This window comes from Sinocyclocheilus anshuiensis, unplaced genomic scaffold (genome assembly GCF_001515605.1).
Source record: "Sinocyclocheilus anshuiensis isolate Anshui unplaced genomic scaffold, SAMN03320099.WGS_v1.1 scaffold1544, whole genome shotgun sequence".
NCBI lineage: Eukaryota > Metazoa > Chordata > Actinopteri > Cypriniformes > Cyprinidae > Sinocyclocheilus > Sinocyclocheilus anshuiensis.
Genome location: NW_015555802.1, coordinates 176,624 through 194,135, shown reverse-complemented (window position 1 = coordinate 194,135; position 17,512 = coordinate 176,624). Strand labels below are relative to the sequence as shown.

The 17,512-nt window shown below is 37.8% G+C and overlaps 1 protein-coding gene across 1 annotated transcript in view; it reads left to right on the top strand.

The window, feature by feature from the left end:
- Positions 1-17,512, top strand: part of LOC107674938 (rap guanine nucleotide exchange factor 5-like) — a 53,202-nt gene that overhangs the window by 7,665 nt on the left and 28,025 nt on the right. The window contains exons 6-9 of the mRNA XM_016469100.1: positions 5,891-5,972; positions 8,266-8,317; positions 10,570-10,640; positions 13,473-13,595. Coding sequence (XP_016324586.1) covers positions 5,891-5,972; positions 8,266-8,317; positions 10,570-10,640; positions 13,473-13,595 — 328 coding nt within the window. The remainder of the gene's footprint in view (positions 1-5,890; positions 5,973-8,265; positions 8,318-10,569; positions 10,641-13,472; positions 13,596-17,512) is intronic.

The following is a 17,512-nucleotide window of genomic DNA, read 5'->3' as shown; positions in this document are numbered from 1 at the left end:
CATACTTGCGTAGGCCCTGCGGCCAGCTGTGTGCCAGTGCGTCCGTGCCGAGTGTTCCCTCAGTCAGGGAGTAGAACAACTGGCAGTGAGATGTTTCTGGAGAGGCAAAAAGGACTACCTGAGCGGCTCCGAAATGCCTCCAAAACAGCTGGACCATCTGGGGATGGAGTCTCCATTCTCCCGGGAGCGTAGCTCGTGACAGCTCGTCGGTTGTACGGTTGAGCAGACCCAGAATGTGAATGGCATGAAGTGACCTCAGAACCTTCTGACTCCAAAGGAGGAGGTGGCGGGCGAGTTGTGACGTGATGGGAGCACAGACCACCTTGTCGGTTGATGTACGCAACGGTCGTCATGTTGTCCGTTTGGACCAGCACGTACTTGCTCAGGCAACGAGGGTTATAATACGTAACCGAGACATTCCCTTTCAGTCGGTCACTCTCGATGTCACGTCGGATGACCGACGCATTGGGATCCCTACCAAAGGGCCACAGGTACTGCCCCTTCCAGTGTCCCGTGGAAGCCTCCTGCACCCCTACTTTTTGGTGTAAAAATAGCCACGCCCACCTCAGGACTCGGCCATGAAGCCAGTGCTGGAGCGGTCTCATATGAAGCAGCCCCAGCGGCGTAACTGCCGCTGCAGCTGCCATGTGCCCCAGGAGCCTCTGAAATTGTTTCAGTGGGACCGCTGTCCTCTGTGAGGCGTGCTGTCTGTTCGACCGAATCCAACTCCATACCGAGAAAAGAGATCCTCTGCGTCGGGGAGAGTTTGCTCTTTTCCCAGTTGACCTGAAGGCCCAACCGGCTGAGGTGCGAAAGCACCATGTCCCTGTGTGCACACCACTTATGCTGAGACTGAGCTAGTATGAGCCGGTCATTGGGAATGTGAATGCCCTATTCTCTCCGGGGAACAAGGGCTGCCTCCGCAACTTACGTGAAGACACGGGGCGACAGGGACAGCCCGGAGGGCAGGACCTCGTACTGATATGCTCATCCTTCTAACGTAAACCGCAGAAATGGTCTGTGGTGCGGAATGATCGACACATGAAAGTACGCATCCTTCAGGTCGATCGCTGCAAACCAATCTCGGGGATGGATGCACCTGAAGATGCGTTTCTGCGTCAACATTTTGAACGGTAACCGGCGAAGGGCCGGTACGCAGATCCAAGACACGCAGATCCAAGATTGGTCGTAACCCACCGTCTTTCTTGGGTACAATGAAGTAAGGGCTGTAAAGCCTGTGTGCGGTGCAATGCTTACCTTGTTCCACAGGTTGGCAGAGGGTGCGGGAGTAGGCGGCTGGCGAGTGAGAGTGAGTGATGAGTGAGATCCGTTGTTGGGCCGTCCGCGACTCTCCGTGCCCTCCTGGGACCACGCTCTTGAACCGCCCGCTGCTGCCTGCTGGCGATGTAGGAGGATGAGTGTGGTCCGTCCACGACTCTCCGTGCACTCCTGGGACCCAGGGACATAGAAAACTGCTCTCTCGTCGAGATTTTCCAGATTCTCCACCCGGCCCTGCTCCATGGGAGGGAGAGGTGCCTTCACCATCCCCCAAAGAGCAGCTTCCTCCCTCTCTGGGTCACCTGTCCCGGGGCTTCTTGCTCTTTCGCTCATTGCCAGGTTTGACGGTGACCTGGACGGGTGGGGCGGCCTGCCTACGCCCAGCTCCATGGAACTGAATCGCATAGCCGAGGCTGATGGTCCGCAGAAGTGTGGACATCGCATGACCCAGAGAACTCGCGGTGATCTTCAGAGCTCTTTCAGAACTTCCGGATCATGACCACCCTCGTGCAGGTCCCTCAGTGCTTCGGCCTGATGAACCTGCAGTAACACCATAGCGTGTATGGCGGAGACAGCTTCTCCACAGGCCATATAAGCATCGCCGGACAGGCCAGATGAGTACCTACAGACCCGGGAGGGGACCCGCCAGGTAACGACCGCATCCAGAAATGCACGGGTGAAAAACACATTTCATTACACCAAATACACAAAATAATGTTCTTTTTAGCAACATCATATGACCCCTTTAAGTCAGTGGGTATTTTGAATGTTTTTTTTTTTAAATGCCTGATATAAACAAAGCTCAAGATATTTTTATGTTGTATTGTACAACATAAAATCCATGAATAATACCACATTAATGATTTGTTGCTAACAAGTGGCTAAAAGGGACTAAAGATGTTATCTGGGACATATAATGCCAAACTGGAAAAGTCACCCACTCCCTAGTCCACTTTTACAGCTATTGCTCACACTCTTTCAAACTATTCTAACTCAGTCTTTCCAAGCTGTAGATTTAATATTAAAATGGAAAGAGTTGTTATAAACTTAATGGTGGTGACATTGAAGTCATGTGGCCATGGTGTAGTTTGTTCGTAGTTTGTTAGCCTGCATTTAGCTTTTTATTTCTGGTGATTGTATTATTTAGGCTTCAAAAATCATATAAGTTGTGCTCATTTTTGAAGAATATGTAAGAATCATAAACTTTTTCTTTTTTTCTGCAATAATCCAAAAGGCAATGGAAAAATCCTTTTGGCTTTCTGTCGAGGGATTAGGGTTATGCTAACTTCTGGGTTGGCCAACAAAAATATGTCATCCCTGCAGCAGTCAATTGAATTGTTTGCTTTATACCCAACTTTTTTATTGGTTAAAATGATTAGGAATTAGGAACATAAAGTTTAGATTTTTTGTTGGCTTGAGGTAAGAGCCGCATATATTCACTTGTTACTCTTTAGTAGCTTTTGGCTTTCTTTCTTCTGTGGAACATCAAAGATATTTTGACAACTGTAAAATATCTTTTGCACTCTGCAGAAGAAACAACGTTTGGAACGACATTAGGTCGAGTAAATGATGACAGTTTTTTTTTGATGAACTGTCTCTTTAAGACACAAATTACAAAAGGTAAATGGGGCTTGGCATAATCTGTGAACCATGTCTTACAAAACCAATGACCTATGATATGGACAGCTTGTAGATGATTGTAGGGCTTGTAGAGAATCCAATGTACAGTCATCATTCAGGGTCTCTCCATGAGCATACTAATGTAGTAATGTCAGCTGCAGTGTCAGCCTTCACCAGCAGATGTCTATGTGAGAGTACAGCTCTCTGAGTGCAGGGCAGATGAATGCTTTTGCTCCAGGCTCTGTATGTCTCACTTTTAGATATTCAGACATAGTCAACCTGTTCCGAGTGTCGCCCCACTGCACAGCGCTTTCCTTTTGACCTTTCACTTGTCTCTCAAAGCATATCTCATCACTTCACAGACATGTCAGTATAAGATGCAGTCTATCCATCTGTGTTCTCGCTGCCTCTGCACTTTGTTTGTGCTATTATGCTTTGTTGTTTTTTATAACATCTTCCAAAAGTTTTGAAACATTATTGATAGCTCCACAAGGAGATTTAAAAGTTCTAAAGTTTTTGGTGTAATTATAGCTTATAGCTATATCTTTAAAACGAAAATGATATTTTTTTAAACTTTAATACATACATTTTTGACATGTAAAGAGATTTGTAAGATGTGTACACAACTTACAAATCTCTTTATATGTCAAAAATGTATTATAATAATAGATTTTACATAACTAAAATAAATATGAAATAAAAAAAAATTACATTATATGTATTCTTTAAAAATTAATTATAACATGTTATTATTATAACACTATAATGATACTATAATAATGCATTTTTAAATAACATTAAAATAAATATTAAATGTAAAATTTATACATAAAAATAGAAATTCAAAATGTATACATGTAAATATAAAATTGTTTATGAATAAAACATAACTTTTTTTTTTAAATAGACAACTTAAAAATCTGTCAGAAATCTTCTGCGACCGCGCAGAAAAAATAATATGCCGCGTACAGGACAGACGCAAAAAATGAAATGCAAAATAATTGCAATGCTCTGGTAAACCGCTATAGATTTGGCGTCACTATAGAACCGGTGAATGTAGTTCACAGGTTTCATAGGAAGAGAATGATGTGCGCCAAATGAGTCACTGTAGAAGTCGAATACTTTAATGGTTGCGGACGATGTAGCTCAACACGAGAGCCAACGCAAACGCAATGACGTGAAATAAGACCTCATCATGTTTTAAAGAAGAGTGTCTTGATTAAGTGGTAAAAAATAGCGGATGATGGGTAGACATTTACAGTCACACACAGCAGATGTAGTAGTGTGCAAACTCTACTGCAATGGGATGTTTTAGATAACTGTAAAATAATTCACACGTTCACGTTTTTTGAAAATAGTTATCGAAAATATTTGTTTATTATATTATATTATATTGACTTCTAAAAGGGAATTCATGAGCAATAACTGCTTCATTTTTTCACATTAGTTATATTATATTATATTACATTATAGTATATTATAAAGAACTGAATTGTACTGCATTAGATTTTTTTCAAATTTTTTTTTTTTATAGAATTTTTTGGTAACACAGCACTGTAAAAAAAAAAAAATCTCAGATAACCTAAAATGTGCATCATTTAGTTACATCAAGGGTCAAATCAAATATAAATAGCACATTAAAGTTAAACGTTTCACATTTTTTTTGTGTGTGCTTTATACAGGTCTGGTATAAAGAATGTTTTTGCTCAAGTGGCTGAAATGTCCACCCAATAGAGAAACGTTTTGCTCCGCAAGAAAAGAATTAGAGGGAACATTGCTTGTGAGCCTCAAAGAATCATGCAGCTCTGGCCTCACTCGCCCAGATCAATGATGTTTAGCACTTTGGTAAACAGTACGTAAGCAGGGGGTCAATGGATGTAAATGGAAGTTGAGCTATAGGTCGTGTCCCTCTGCATCATTTCCTGTCTGCTGGGAAAGTCGGTCAGGTTCTGTCCTAATGGCTTTGTCTAGGCAGGATGTCCATATTTAGCCAGATCTGACCTGTTTTTTTTTAGGTCCCTCTGTCTGCACTTCCATATGACCTGATTAAGCTATTGTGATTTGGGACATTATTTTGGAGTTTTGCTAGTATTCTAGCCAACACAGTCACAGCACAGTGTCACTAAACTCTCTGTTGTCTAAAATGGTAATGTTTGCGTTTTTAACAGTTCAGTGTCACAATAAAAGATTATTATTATTATTATTTAAATGTTACATTACTATTCAAAAACAGGAATAATGTGTAATATTTTTAGTTTGAAATAACTTCTATTTGAATATATTTTAAATAAAAAATATAAATATATTTAAAAATATATTCCTATTAATTATTACTCGAGTCTTCAGTGTTACATGAACCTTCAGGAATCATCCTAATATGCTGATTTAGTGCTCAAGAAACAGTTATTCTTATTATTATTAATGTTGAAAACTGTTGTGCTGCTTAATATTTTTGTGGAAACCACAATGTTTTTTTGAGTATTCTTTGATGAAAATAAATGAATGATGAAAAAAAGAACATCTAAAAGAAAAGTCACACTACATCACGATTTACAACCTGAATTAACCTTGTTTTTTATTTTTCTTCATAAAAATGTCAAATTATCTGATATTTTAAGGCTTATTAACCTTGACACACACTTGTAAGGATCTGCGTGGGTTCTCTCTATGATATTTTCTTTTTTTCTGCATGTTGGTTATACCACATGTCTTTAGTTTTCCAAATATATAATATAAAAATAGCAGTTTTATTACATTTTTAAAAAATAAATAATTATAAAACACTAAATTAAACTTGATAAGCATTTCCTTTTAAAATCATTTTAGTGAGGCTTTTTTTCCCCTTCATTATTCATTAGAGTTTTGACTTTATAGTCCCGCAAAATATCTACATGAATTTTAATTAAGAAATAAAAACTAGTTCATCATAGAAAAAAAAAACACAACATGGTACAATGACTGAGATTACATTGTGTTTTATGTTGTTCTATAGCTATAAAGAAGATGCACAGAAAACATCTGATGTTTGTAATCCAGTTCTTCAAATGAGAGCTTTGGAGCATCTCACCTCAACGGTAAGAAAGCTATTCATGCATTATCTATTGGGCTTTATTATTTTCCATTTCCAACTTTTGCATTTAGGAAATTTACATGTGAATGTACACATCCAGTAAGACCAGTTTCACACCTAAACATACATCTAACAACTAGTGAACCTGTCTTTGTATGTGTTTTTTACCCACAAAATACAAAAGGCTTAGTACAGAGCATTTTCACTTGCACAGAAGCCCTGTTACACCTGCGCTCTGTCCGTTCGAGAGCCAGCAGCTCTGCTGTAATGACTGAATCAGTACATTACTGTGGCCATGCGGCGCGTGCTTAGCTTCCAGCTATTAAGGTAATGTTGCAGAACCTGTCCTCAAGGTGGCCTGTGCACCTGCAGTCACCTTGGCAACAGAAATATAATGCCACTTCCTGTGATTCAGAGAGGGCCGCCATTTGCATCGGACACCCTGGGGAACTGATGATGCTCAATATAAATTTCTCCTGAACCTTTGTATTGCTGTGTTCAGCTGAACAGTTGAGATGCTCAGTTTGATGGCTTAATCAATGAACTAGATCTTTAGCTTGTGGTGGTGTTTAGGCCACATCTATGCATAATCACCAGAAGTTTGTTCACCAGAAGTTTGCCAGATGAGGTTTGACAGAATATTATATTTATGTAAAGTTTAAGATGATCGGCTTTTTCTTTTTATTCACAGATATGTTTGTCATCAACCTTAAATAGAATTAAGTAGCTTTTTCTTGGCCATATGATTACAGCCCTCATCAGATGTAAGTCTGCATAATTTTAAACAGTATTTGCCATTCATGTGGGCATACAGTGGTATATCAGCAGAAGAAACATATTTGTTGCTTCGTTTTGGATAACGAGCTGTGGAAAAGCAATAGATTGTAACCCATGTCTAAAAAATGTTTAGTAACATTCAACATTACACTGGCACATATTTATTCATTTATTTTTGTGTGTGTGTGTGTGTGTGTATGTGTGTGCGCGTGCGCGTTTAAGCATTTACAACCGGTAGTATATAATGTTATAAAAGTTTTCTATTTCAGATAAATGCTGTTCTTTTGAACTTTTTTTTTTTTAGTACACAACTGTTTTCAACATTGATAATAGGCTACTAATAAAATGATAATAGTAATTGATAATAGTAATGCATGTCACATGATCACAGTGGCACAGATCCCGGTCCAGCTCCATTTATCTTCTGCCTGAGCAGAACAGGGGCTGCCACATCGGACGGCCCCATAGGACATGTAGTTTTTATGGGTCACTAAGCACAGTTAAACATTACACACCTGGTTTACTAATGCACAGACCTCCTATGGCCAGACAGCAGATGGACTTCCCCTCATAAGTGACTAATATTTCCTTTCAGAGACTTGATGGATTGGATACATTTGTATTCATAATATGGCGTGTGCTGTGGGATTTCAATGCACAGTCTCTACCTCAGAACACACGGATTTGGGAAGAGTGCAGTCAGATCACGAATAGATCATTTGAAAGTTTTGAGCTACGTTTTTATGGATCCTCAAAGGAATTATACAACAGTTGGGAAATCAACAGGATTTCCGCGGGTCCTTAAAAAGTCTTAAATTTAGTTGTATCAAATTTAAGGCCATAAAAAGTCTTAAATGGTACAAGAAAGTTTTAAAGCAGCACTATGTAACTTTTTCTGTGTTGAAATCTTCCAAACCGCGTTTTTGTCTTATTCCGAATCACTACGGTACACTTATAATAAGTACTTATATTTGGACTATTGTAGCCTGGTCGGGTCGTCACTGCTGCGGAGTAACACATACCTGCGTGAATCGCCGTTGACATAAACTTAGAGAAGTAGCTCCGGTTGGAATGTTCTTCCGCGGAATGTGTGCAGTTCTGTTTATTAACCGCTAGAGCGCCAAAAGTTACATAGTGCTGCTTTCATTATGATTTCAAGAGGGCTTAAATTTGGGAACGGAAAGACCAGATTTGCAATATGGCTTAATAATATCAATTGATTGATATTAATTGTTTAAAATAATAATTGATACTTTTGACTTTTCTTAAAAATGGTTTAAAGGCTGAAATGTGAAGTTTATCATGTTATAAAACTTTTTGTTTTGTGAAAATATGAATCTGAACTGTAAATCATGCTTTTTACAGTCATTATATGTTATCATAGACATTAATTTCATTTGTGCACGTCTTAAACAGTCTTAAATTTGAGTTAAAAAATCCTGCAGATATCCTGTATGCTTTCTTTTTTATCTGCCTGCTAAAAGAAGAACTGACCATACAATGAATTTATCTTTTAATAGGTACAGAATGAACTGTTGGCAGCTCTGGCTCGCAAGGCACAGACTAAATCAGGTAAAGATTATTGTGTTGCAGGCTTTGAGTGTCTTTTTTTAATTGGCCCTTAAAAGTGCCTGATCAGTTTCCAGTGTTCAATTATCAGCATTATCTCTGAGGACATGTTTGGATGAGCTAAATAGTCTACAGTACGAAAATAAAGCAAATATAAAAAAATTAGACCGAATGATGTATAAATCTCATTTGAGCATGATGTTTATGGGGAAAAGAAATACAGGCCAAAAGTCAAATGAGAGGAAGCAGTGCCTCCACATCACTGTGATTGGCCGATTACACTGTCAGTGTAATAACGCCTGCCTATCATGTTCATAACTGGCCTAGAAATCCACATGAATGGGTCAAACTAGTGGAAATAAACAATTATTGCAGTAGGTGAGTAAACAGCTCACCTATTCGGACAGCACCACTTTTGAACTTAAAAAGAAACTTTTCAAAAAAAATTTCTTCAGTGAACTAGTTTTAGTGACCACTCAGCTCGATTAAAGCTATGACCTGCATGTCACCTGTGGTATTTGCAGAGGATACAAAAAAAGTGTGAAAAAGGTGACATGTTTCAACTGAAGTTAACAAATTGAACTTAACTATAAATTGAACTATTGCTATAAAATAGTATTCGATTTCATTGTATTTATTTATTTGATAGTGCAAGTTTAATAGTGTTCCACATGAACTGGAACAATAATCTACTGTACAGTGGGGAAAATATTTATTTGATCCCCTGCTGATTTTGTATATGGCTTAATAATATCAATTGATTGATATTAATTGTTTAAAATAATAATTGATACTTTTGACTTTTCTTAAAAATGGCTTAAAGGCTGAAATGTGAAGTTTATCATGTTATAAAACTTTTTGTTTTGTGAAAATATGAATCTGAACTGTAAATCATGCTTTTTACAGTCATTATATGTTATCATAGACATTAATTTCATTTGTGCACGTCTTAAACAGTCTTAAATTTGAGTTAAAAAATCCTGCAGATATCCTGTATGCTTTCTTTTTTATCTGCCTGCTAAAAGAAGAACTGACCATACAATGAATTTATCTTTTAATAGGTACAGAATGAACTGTTGGCAGCTCTGGCTCGCAAGGCACAGACTAAATCAGGTAAAGATTATTGTGTTGCAGGCTTTGAGTGTCTTTTTTTAATTGGCCCTTAAAAGTGCCTGATCAGTTTCCAGTGTTCAATTATCAGCATTATCTCTGAGGACATGTTTGGATGAGCTAAATAGTCTACAGTACGAAAATAAAGCAAATATAAAAAAATTAGACCGAATGATGTATAAATCTCATTTGAGCATAATGTTTATGGGGAAAAGAAATACAGGCCAAAAGTCAAATGAGAGGAAGCAGTGCCTCCACATCACTGTGATTGGCCGATTACACTGTCAGTGTAATAACGCCTGCCTATCATGTTCATAACTGGCCTAGAAATCCACATGAATGGGTCAAACTAGTGGAAATAAACAATTATTGCAGTAGGTGAGTAAACAGCTCACCTATTCGGACAGCACCACTTTTGAACTTAAAAAGAAACTTTTCAAAAAAAATTTCTTCAGTGAACTAGTTTTAGTGACCACTCAGCTCGATTAAAGCTATGACCTGCATGTCACCTGTGGTATTTGCAGAGGATACAAAAAAAGTGTGAAAAAGGTGACATGTTTCAACTGAAGTTAACAAATTGAACTTAACTATAAATTGAACTATTGCTATAAAATAGTATTCGATTTCATTGTATTTATTTATTTGATAGTGCAAGTTTAATAGTGTTCCACATGAACTGGAACAATAATCTACTGTACAGTGGGGAAAATATTTATTTGATCCCCTGCTGATTTTGTAAGTTTGCCCACTTACAAAGAAATGAAGGGTCTGTAATTTTTATGGTAGGTTTATTTTAACGTACAGAGACAGAATACCAACCAAAAAATCCAGAAAAAAACACATTATATAAAGGTTAGAAATTGATTTGCATTTCAGTGAGTGAAATAAGTATTTGATCCCCAAGCAAAACATGACTTAGTACTTGGTGCAGAAACCCTTGTTGGCAAGCACAGAGGTAAGACGTTTTTTGTAGTCGGTCACCAGGTTTGCACACATCTCAGGAGAGATTTTGATCCACTCCTCTTTTACAGATCCTCTCTAAAAATGAATATTTTCCCCACTGTATATTGCTCTAAAGAAAAGCGCAAAGCCAGACAGTTCATCACACTCCACTGCTTCTCAGCTGTAAATTTCTTGTTTTCCAGTGATGGAGGAGAGCAGTCCACAGCAGAACACCAACACCCCAGGATCCTCTCCCAGTCCTGCTGTGCGTAAGGTAATGAGAAAACAGATTTAAAGGCAATGGGCTTAACAGTGAAAGTGTGTGTATGTGCTGGTGTGCATGTATGTTTTGCTGAGCTCAACAGCTGTCCAGGTTGTCCAGGGCTGTCCATCTGTCCCCTGATTGAGCACCGCTTTCCCGCAGCTCAGTCATCAGTAGAAAGCCCTTGAACTGGCAGAAAGAGCCTGTGATTGGAGATAGAAGGATACTCTATAACTGTGTGTCAGGACAGAGCCATGTGCCTGACTGTGAAGCTCTCAGCTTTTCCACAGTGTGGTTTTAATAGCTGATGGTTCACTGCAGCACATCTGACGGGACTGTGATCAAGACAGCTAAATAGCAGAGCTTCACAAGGAATGATGTTTCAAAGGCAGTGCTGTACAGATTGTAACATATACACCATCTTTTCAGAGTACTATAGAACGGAACAGATTTTGGGGTGCTATAAACAATAATTATTTATGTTTATTTATAATTATTTATTTATGTCCATAACCAATATATTGACCAACATTAGATATCAGTCTGTTTTTTTTTTTGTTTTTTATAGGACAACAACAAATGACACAAAACTCGTCCTTGGTGTGAACAGGCCTTAAGTATTGTGTTCGCTGTAAATTCCCCCCCCAAAAAGTGCACTTCAAATTCACACTTATTTACTTCTGATGATGCACTTATTTAACTGAAAAAAAAAAAACTAAGTTATGTCTAACCATGCATGATTATGTGTTTAATTACGTTCAGCATTGTGTTTGACCCTGTCAGAACATGCCTACTACAACCAATTTTTGCATCATGACCCACCAGAGGAAGACTGCTGCTGTAAACTGTACTTAGATTTTGACATGCAGCATGAGCTTTTGTTCTGGTAATATTTCATGGATGAAGTGATTTCCTGTCTTACTGAATCTCTAATGAAAGAAAATGCTCCATTAGCCTTATTGTATTTGAGAGTTCCCATCGATATATGTTTTGTCGTGGTTGGTTATGTTATCTGAATAGCTTATCATTTTGCCTTTTTCTGGTAATTCCCTCTTATCAGGTTTATGCAATTAGTATAGTTCAATCTAACGGTCTATTGTTTTCTATATTCATCGCTACACTGCAGTGCTGAAGAATGTCAGGGTCTTTGCTTGTGTCGAATTTGTCTAGCATGAGGTTTGATTCCTTATATAGCCAGCTGAGTTGATATGGAAATACTTGAGTGTGTTCAGGACAAATTCCTCTCTCCTTCTCTCACTTCAGAGAATGAGGTCACAGGTTTCTTCTCTGGGCGTGTGGTATTTGCCATTGTGTTTAAATGGAGCAGGAAATCTAAATAGGATACATCCTCGATTGCTGCATTTATATTCTAGACTTCTGTTTAGTTACTATTTAGGCTAGTTAGGTAGGCTGATCTGTGTGTTATTCTGCCGTTTTGTGGGGAACTGATTTCATATATCCACTAAAATTACCATAAAATTAATTGCAAAAAAAGTTTAGTGATTTGTTAGAAATTGGATCATTTGTTTGCAGATGCTGCTTGTTTTTTTATTTTATTTTTTTAATATATATATATAATAATATATAAAATTTGCCTAATTAAAAAAAACTAAACTAAACTAAATGCTGCTTTTTTTTTTTTTTTTTTTTTAATATATATATATAATAATATATAAAATTTGCCTAATTAAAAAAAACGAAACTAAACTAAATTCTTTAACACATTGAAAATAGTAAAGTAATTTGGCATACGCATTACTTATTATTACATATAAAATATATTATAAAACATATTTTACAAAAAATACTGCACTTTAAATATTTGAAAAACCTTTGTCCACAATATGAATGTCATGTGATGCAAAAGACAAGTTATGTGGTTTAACCAACATGCAGAAAAAAATAATCAAAACAGGAAATTATATCATAAAGAGGACCCCTCCAGATTCAAGTTAGGAACTTTCTTAAAATATCAGATGATTACCTTTTTATGACGAGGCAAAAATAGTTAACGTTGTATAATGTCATATGGTGTGACTCCTAAAAATATTAATGGCATTTATGTATTAATAATTCATAGCATTTTTTAAAAAGTCTTTTGAAAAAAAAAATATATATATACATTTTTTTAGCATCACTACAATGAAACTTTTATTGAAAATTGTATATGTATTTTTCAAAATCATATGAAACAAACAAGCATGCAAAGAGTACATTTCTAAAACTTGTACATGTGTTTTAACCTAGATTTTCAGATGATTTTTCTTTATTGTGGGCACTCTTATTTGTCATTGCCCCATATAATATTAGGATGGTGAATGCTAGCACTTGACCTCATGAAACACTTGTAGCATTTTACTTCACATGATGGGTAAACTCCTCAGTAACCTGCCTTCCTAGACCCCATGCTGGCCCTTCTGCCCGAGTTCTGGAGATTGCAATACTTCCTATTCAGGATTGGAGGGACTGCCAGATGTTTCCTGGTCGCCCCCACCCTGGCTATGTGCGTAAGAGCAAGAGATAGAGAAAGATAGAGAGGCAAAGGAAAGAGAAAAGTTAGGTTCACTCTCCCCATCAGGCAACACTGTCTCTAAGGCTTCACTTTTTGAAGCTTTCCTCCTGAGTGACTACGTGCGTCTGGAGCTCACTTAACCCTCAGGACTAGCGTGACCATCTCAGCTAACTCACAGTCAGGGGCTTTGAGTCTCACCCGAGTAAAGACGGCAAGACGGGCTGTCAAACTCTCAGTGACTTTGAGAGCTCCCTGCTTGCATGTGTTGCAGTCTCATGGCGTGGAACTGTGGCCTGAGGTATGTGTTTTCTGTGTCCCCTGCACTGCAACAGGGCCCTGGAACTGCTACACGTGATAGAGAGGATATCAGCCGATTGGAGATGGTCCAGAGACTGGCCAAGGACGGATGCCGCCTTCTACACAGCCCGCTCAGAGCTACTGAAAGGCCTGCTGAGGTGAGGTGCAAACTAATATTCATGTATGTGTGTGTGTCGATCCACATACACGATATTATTATTGGTTGTTTCTTCAACTCTGGGCTCTTTTGGAAACTTCAGAAACAGGGCCAACAAATGTCATTTCTGACACAGTATTGTTCCAATTTGAGATGTGACATTTTAGAATAAAATACCAGACTCCGTTGTTTAGCCAAAGCTAATTTCATAGCTAGCATTTTAAATATCCACAAAATTAAATATACACATGAATTAAAAACAATTAAATATTTTTTTACACTTTTTTTTTTGTATTATTTGACAAAATGACATCTTTGTAAAAAAAAAAAAAAATAATAATAATAATAATAAAAACTTTATTAGTGGCTAAATTGTAGGTCCTGGTGGAAATGATGCCACAATAAATTGATAAAAAGCAAGTAATTTTTGAGTAGTTTTTGCATAATAAATATTGCATTTTTATTAATTAATTTCACTTTTTGTATATATTATTCTGTTTTTAAAAATGTAATGATTCCTTTTTTTAATGGGTTCTCATATTTTAGGATTGAAAATCTAGGTCTGTGATGAGGGAAAAATAAAAATACAAAATGTAGCCAAAAAAAAAAGAAATTAAGAAAAAAAAATTGCATTCGAAAAGTAACAAAAATACAATAATGAAATTCAATTAAAAAAAATAATAATAGAAGAAGGAAGATCTTGGTAAACATTTTCCAAGACTTTGATAAAACAAACATAAATGTGAATAGACATAAAACTGACCATAGTGGAAAAAACACCCTATTATGAAAACATAATGGTATATATATTTAATGTTGTGTATGCTGGTTTTGCCTTTTGGGCAGCATTTGACTGAGGATTTGTTGAGGATTGATATTATCTTTATTTAAATGAGAAATCACTGTTTGACGTCACTTTTTTTTATCAGTGAATCTGTATTCAGCTCTGAAGCTAGTGCAGGAGAAATTTTCTAAAACCGAAAAGGGCACCAATCTCATGCTAGTCTCTGATTGGTTGATCCCACAATAGTCCCAGTTTGCCTCTTCCTGATAGTGGGCCGCCAGTCACAATGACAGGAAGAGTTGACGTGAGCGCTGTAAGGTTGCCGGCCACCAGTCACTCCTCTTTCACTGGGTGGCATATTTCTTCGACCTTTCTGAAACAAAAGTAGAATTGTCCTTAATCTGACTTATAACCATCATAAGGAACTTTAAAGTTTATTTAAAACAAGCCACTTCTTGTCATCATGTATTGTCATATTCAAAATCCTTTGATTCAAATCACTTTCGAGTTTCAGAAAATGTCGCAGTATTTGAGGCTGGGCCTCGGGAGTTTTCTGCTGTCAGGATTGGCTGTATTCATGCTGTATTATCAAAACGAATTGTTGGTGTGACGAAGAGAAAAAAAACAGATTTATACTGATCTGATTTTTTGAAAATTACATTACAAAAGAATTACAAGAGATAAAAATAAATATAAAAATAACATGGTGATAACTTATCATCATTATTTGTATTTCTTTTAACTGTGTAAATGTAATAAAAAAAAAATAAATAAAAAAGTGGTTATATTTAAAAGCATTACTTATGATTTATACCAATGCTTTGTTTTTTGAACATTGTTCAGTTTAGGTTTGAAACCTAAAAAAGGACCCTGCATACAGTATAAAATTAAGTGCTTAAAACAGAATTTCTAGTAAGTTTTCTAGTAAAAATTTGTAAATATGAAAATATATGAGAAGCAAACTTGCATTTTAAGAGATTTTACGATGTTTTTTTAAGACAGCGATAGGAATGAGGATTTTTGAATAAATATCAAGTTAATTTGCACATTTAGACAAACAGTAGATTATTAAATTATATGTGCATAATTTCATATGAATTAATATTCATGTGATATAAAAATTAATTAGACTGTGCCACACCTCACTACTTTTTTTTTTTTAACTGACACCCATGAATGAAATGATGCATATATTTTCACTCTAATTCTAAAATAGCATGGCATATGATCCATCTTTACGTTTTTTGTTTGTTTGTTTATATTTATTTATTTATTCTGATTCATGATTTAATTATTTAATTGTTTGTAAGCTGAACAGTTCATTCTGATACTTATTTTCAGATTATGCTGAAAATTCAACATCATATTTGGTGTGAAACTGAATTGTTTTGTAGTCAAAAAAATTGTTTCTGAATATTTTATGCAGGTTGTTTAGTCGCTTTAGACTTGGCATGCAAGCCTTAAAGGGTTAGTTCACCCAAAAATGAAAATTAGCTTGTGTTTTACTCACCCTCGAGGCATCCTAGGTGTATATGACTTTCTTCTTTCAGACGAATCCAGTCGAAGTTATATTAAAAATTTTCCTGGCTATTCCAAGCTCTATCATTGCAATCAGTGGGTGTTGCAGTTGAACAATCCACAAGTCGTCAAATAAAGCATTCATAATAAAACGTGCCGCAGACGGCTCCGAGGGGTGAATAAAGGCCTCTTGTAGCGAATTCATGTGTTTTTGTAAGAAAAATATCCAACTTACGTAATAAACACTTTTCTCTCACTTCCGGTATCTGTCATACGTAGAAGCCGTTCCGACGGATGACGCAGCACGTATGCGCAGCGCGAGCGCCTCTGACATATGCTAGTCTCGCGAGTTTGTTTATAAGAGCAAAGGAAGCAAAGTTTTCTTACTTTAGCAAAGGAAAACGTACACGGTTACTAACGTAAACCTTGGTACTGCGTCTTGCTAGACGCATATGGGAAAAGCCTTTTTTTCTCCTGAACTGAAGCCTTTTTTTATTCACGCAGTGAAACTGCACGGCCATTGGTCCGTGCAGTGTATTAAAAAACGAACCAATGGCTAGGCAGCGGAGCTGCACGAGCCTATGGCGATGAAGCCCGCCAAGCCTGTCAATTTGAGTTTTTGGAGGGCTTTTATTTTGTAATGCAACATCAGATCGTCCTGAAACTGGCTGAGGGACACTCTGGGGTACTGGACTATTAATCTGAATTGAAATTAGTCTGTGGAAACCGGGGGTTCCCTTTCGATACTACACTCGTACTGTGTCTTGCTTAGACGCATATGGGAAAAAAGCCTTTTTTCTCCTGAACTGAAGCCTTTTCATTCACGCAGTGAAATTGCACGGCCATTGGTTCGTGCAGTGTATAAAAAACGAACCAATGGCTCAGCAGCGGAGCTGCACGAGCCTATGGCGACAAAGCCCTCCAAAGCCCGCCAGAATGGGCAGGGCATCTGGCTATATAAGCGGGCGTTCGCCACAGGGTTCTCAGGTTACTTCGACTGAATCGACGACTGAATTGTGTAGCTACATAGCACGGCTAGCAACGCAGTACTCGTTCCCGTATAGAGAGTCTTTGCTTCGTAACCGGAAACCCCTTGGTGCGGTTACCGAAGCTGACAAGAGTTGTTCCGATCGCCTATAGGGAGCGGAACGCTCAATATAGATTCTCAACGCCCTGACGGGGCAGAGCAGAGATAGCTCTCTGTCCTCTTCAGTTGGAGGAAGCGTGGAGAGCATAATGACCTGTGCTCTGAACGGAGGGGAGAGCATCTTAGGTACATAACGTGCCTTGGTTTCGAAGGCTCCCGTCGAGCGGCCAGAGGTGCAGGGCCCATAGGTCGGGCCGAGGATGCCATATTGTCCCGTACGCTTGAGAGAGGAGATCCCGTCTCAGCGGAACAGTATCAGTAGCTGAGTTAGCTCTGATAGCCACAGCTGGTTCATCCAAAGGGGGGCCACCAGTAGAACCTTGTGTTTTTGTTCCCTTACTCGCCTGATTACCTGTGGGATCAGAGCGATCGGGGGAAATGCAAAGTGCGGGGGCCAGTATGCGTCCAGCGAAAAGAACCAGTCTCCTGAGCGAATTCACGCTAGGATCTGTTTCAGCATAGCCATCCT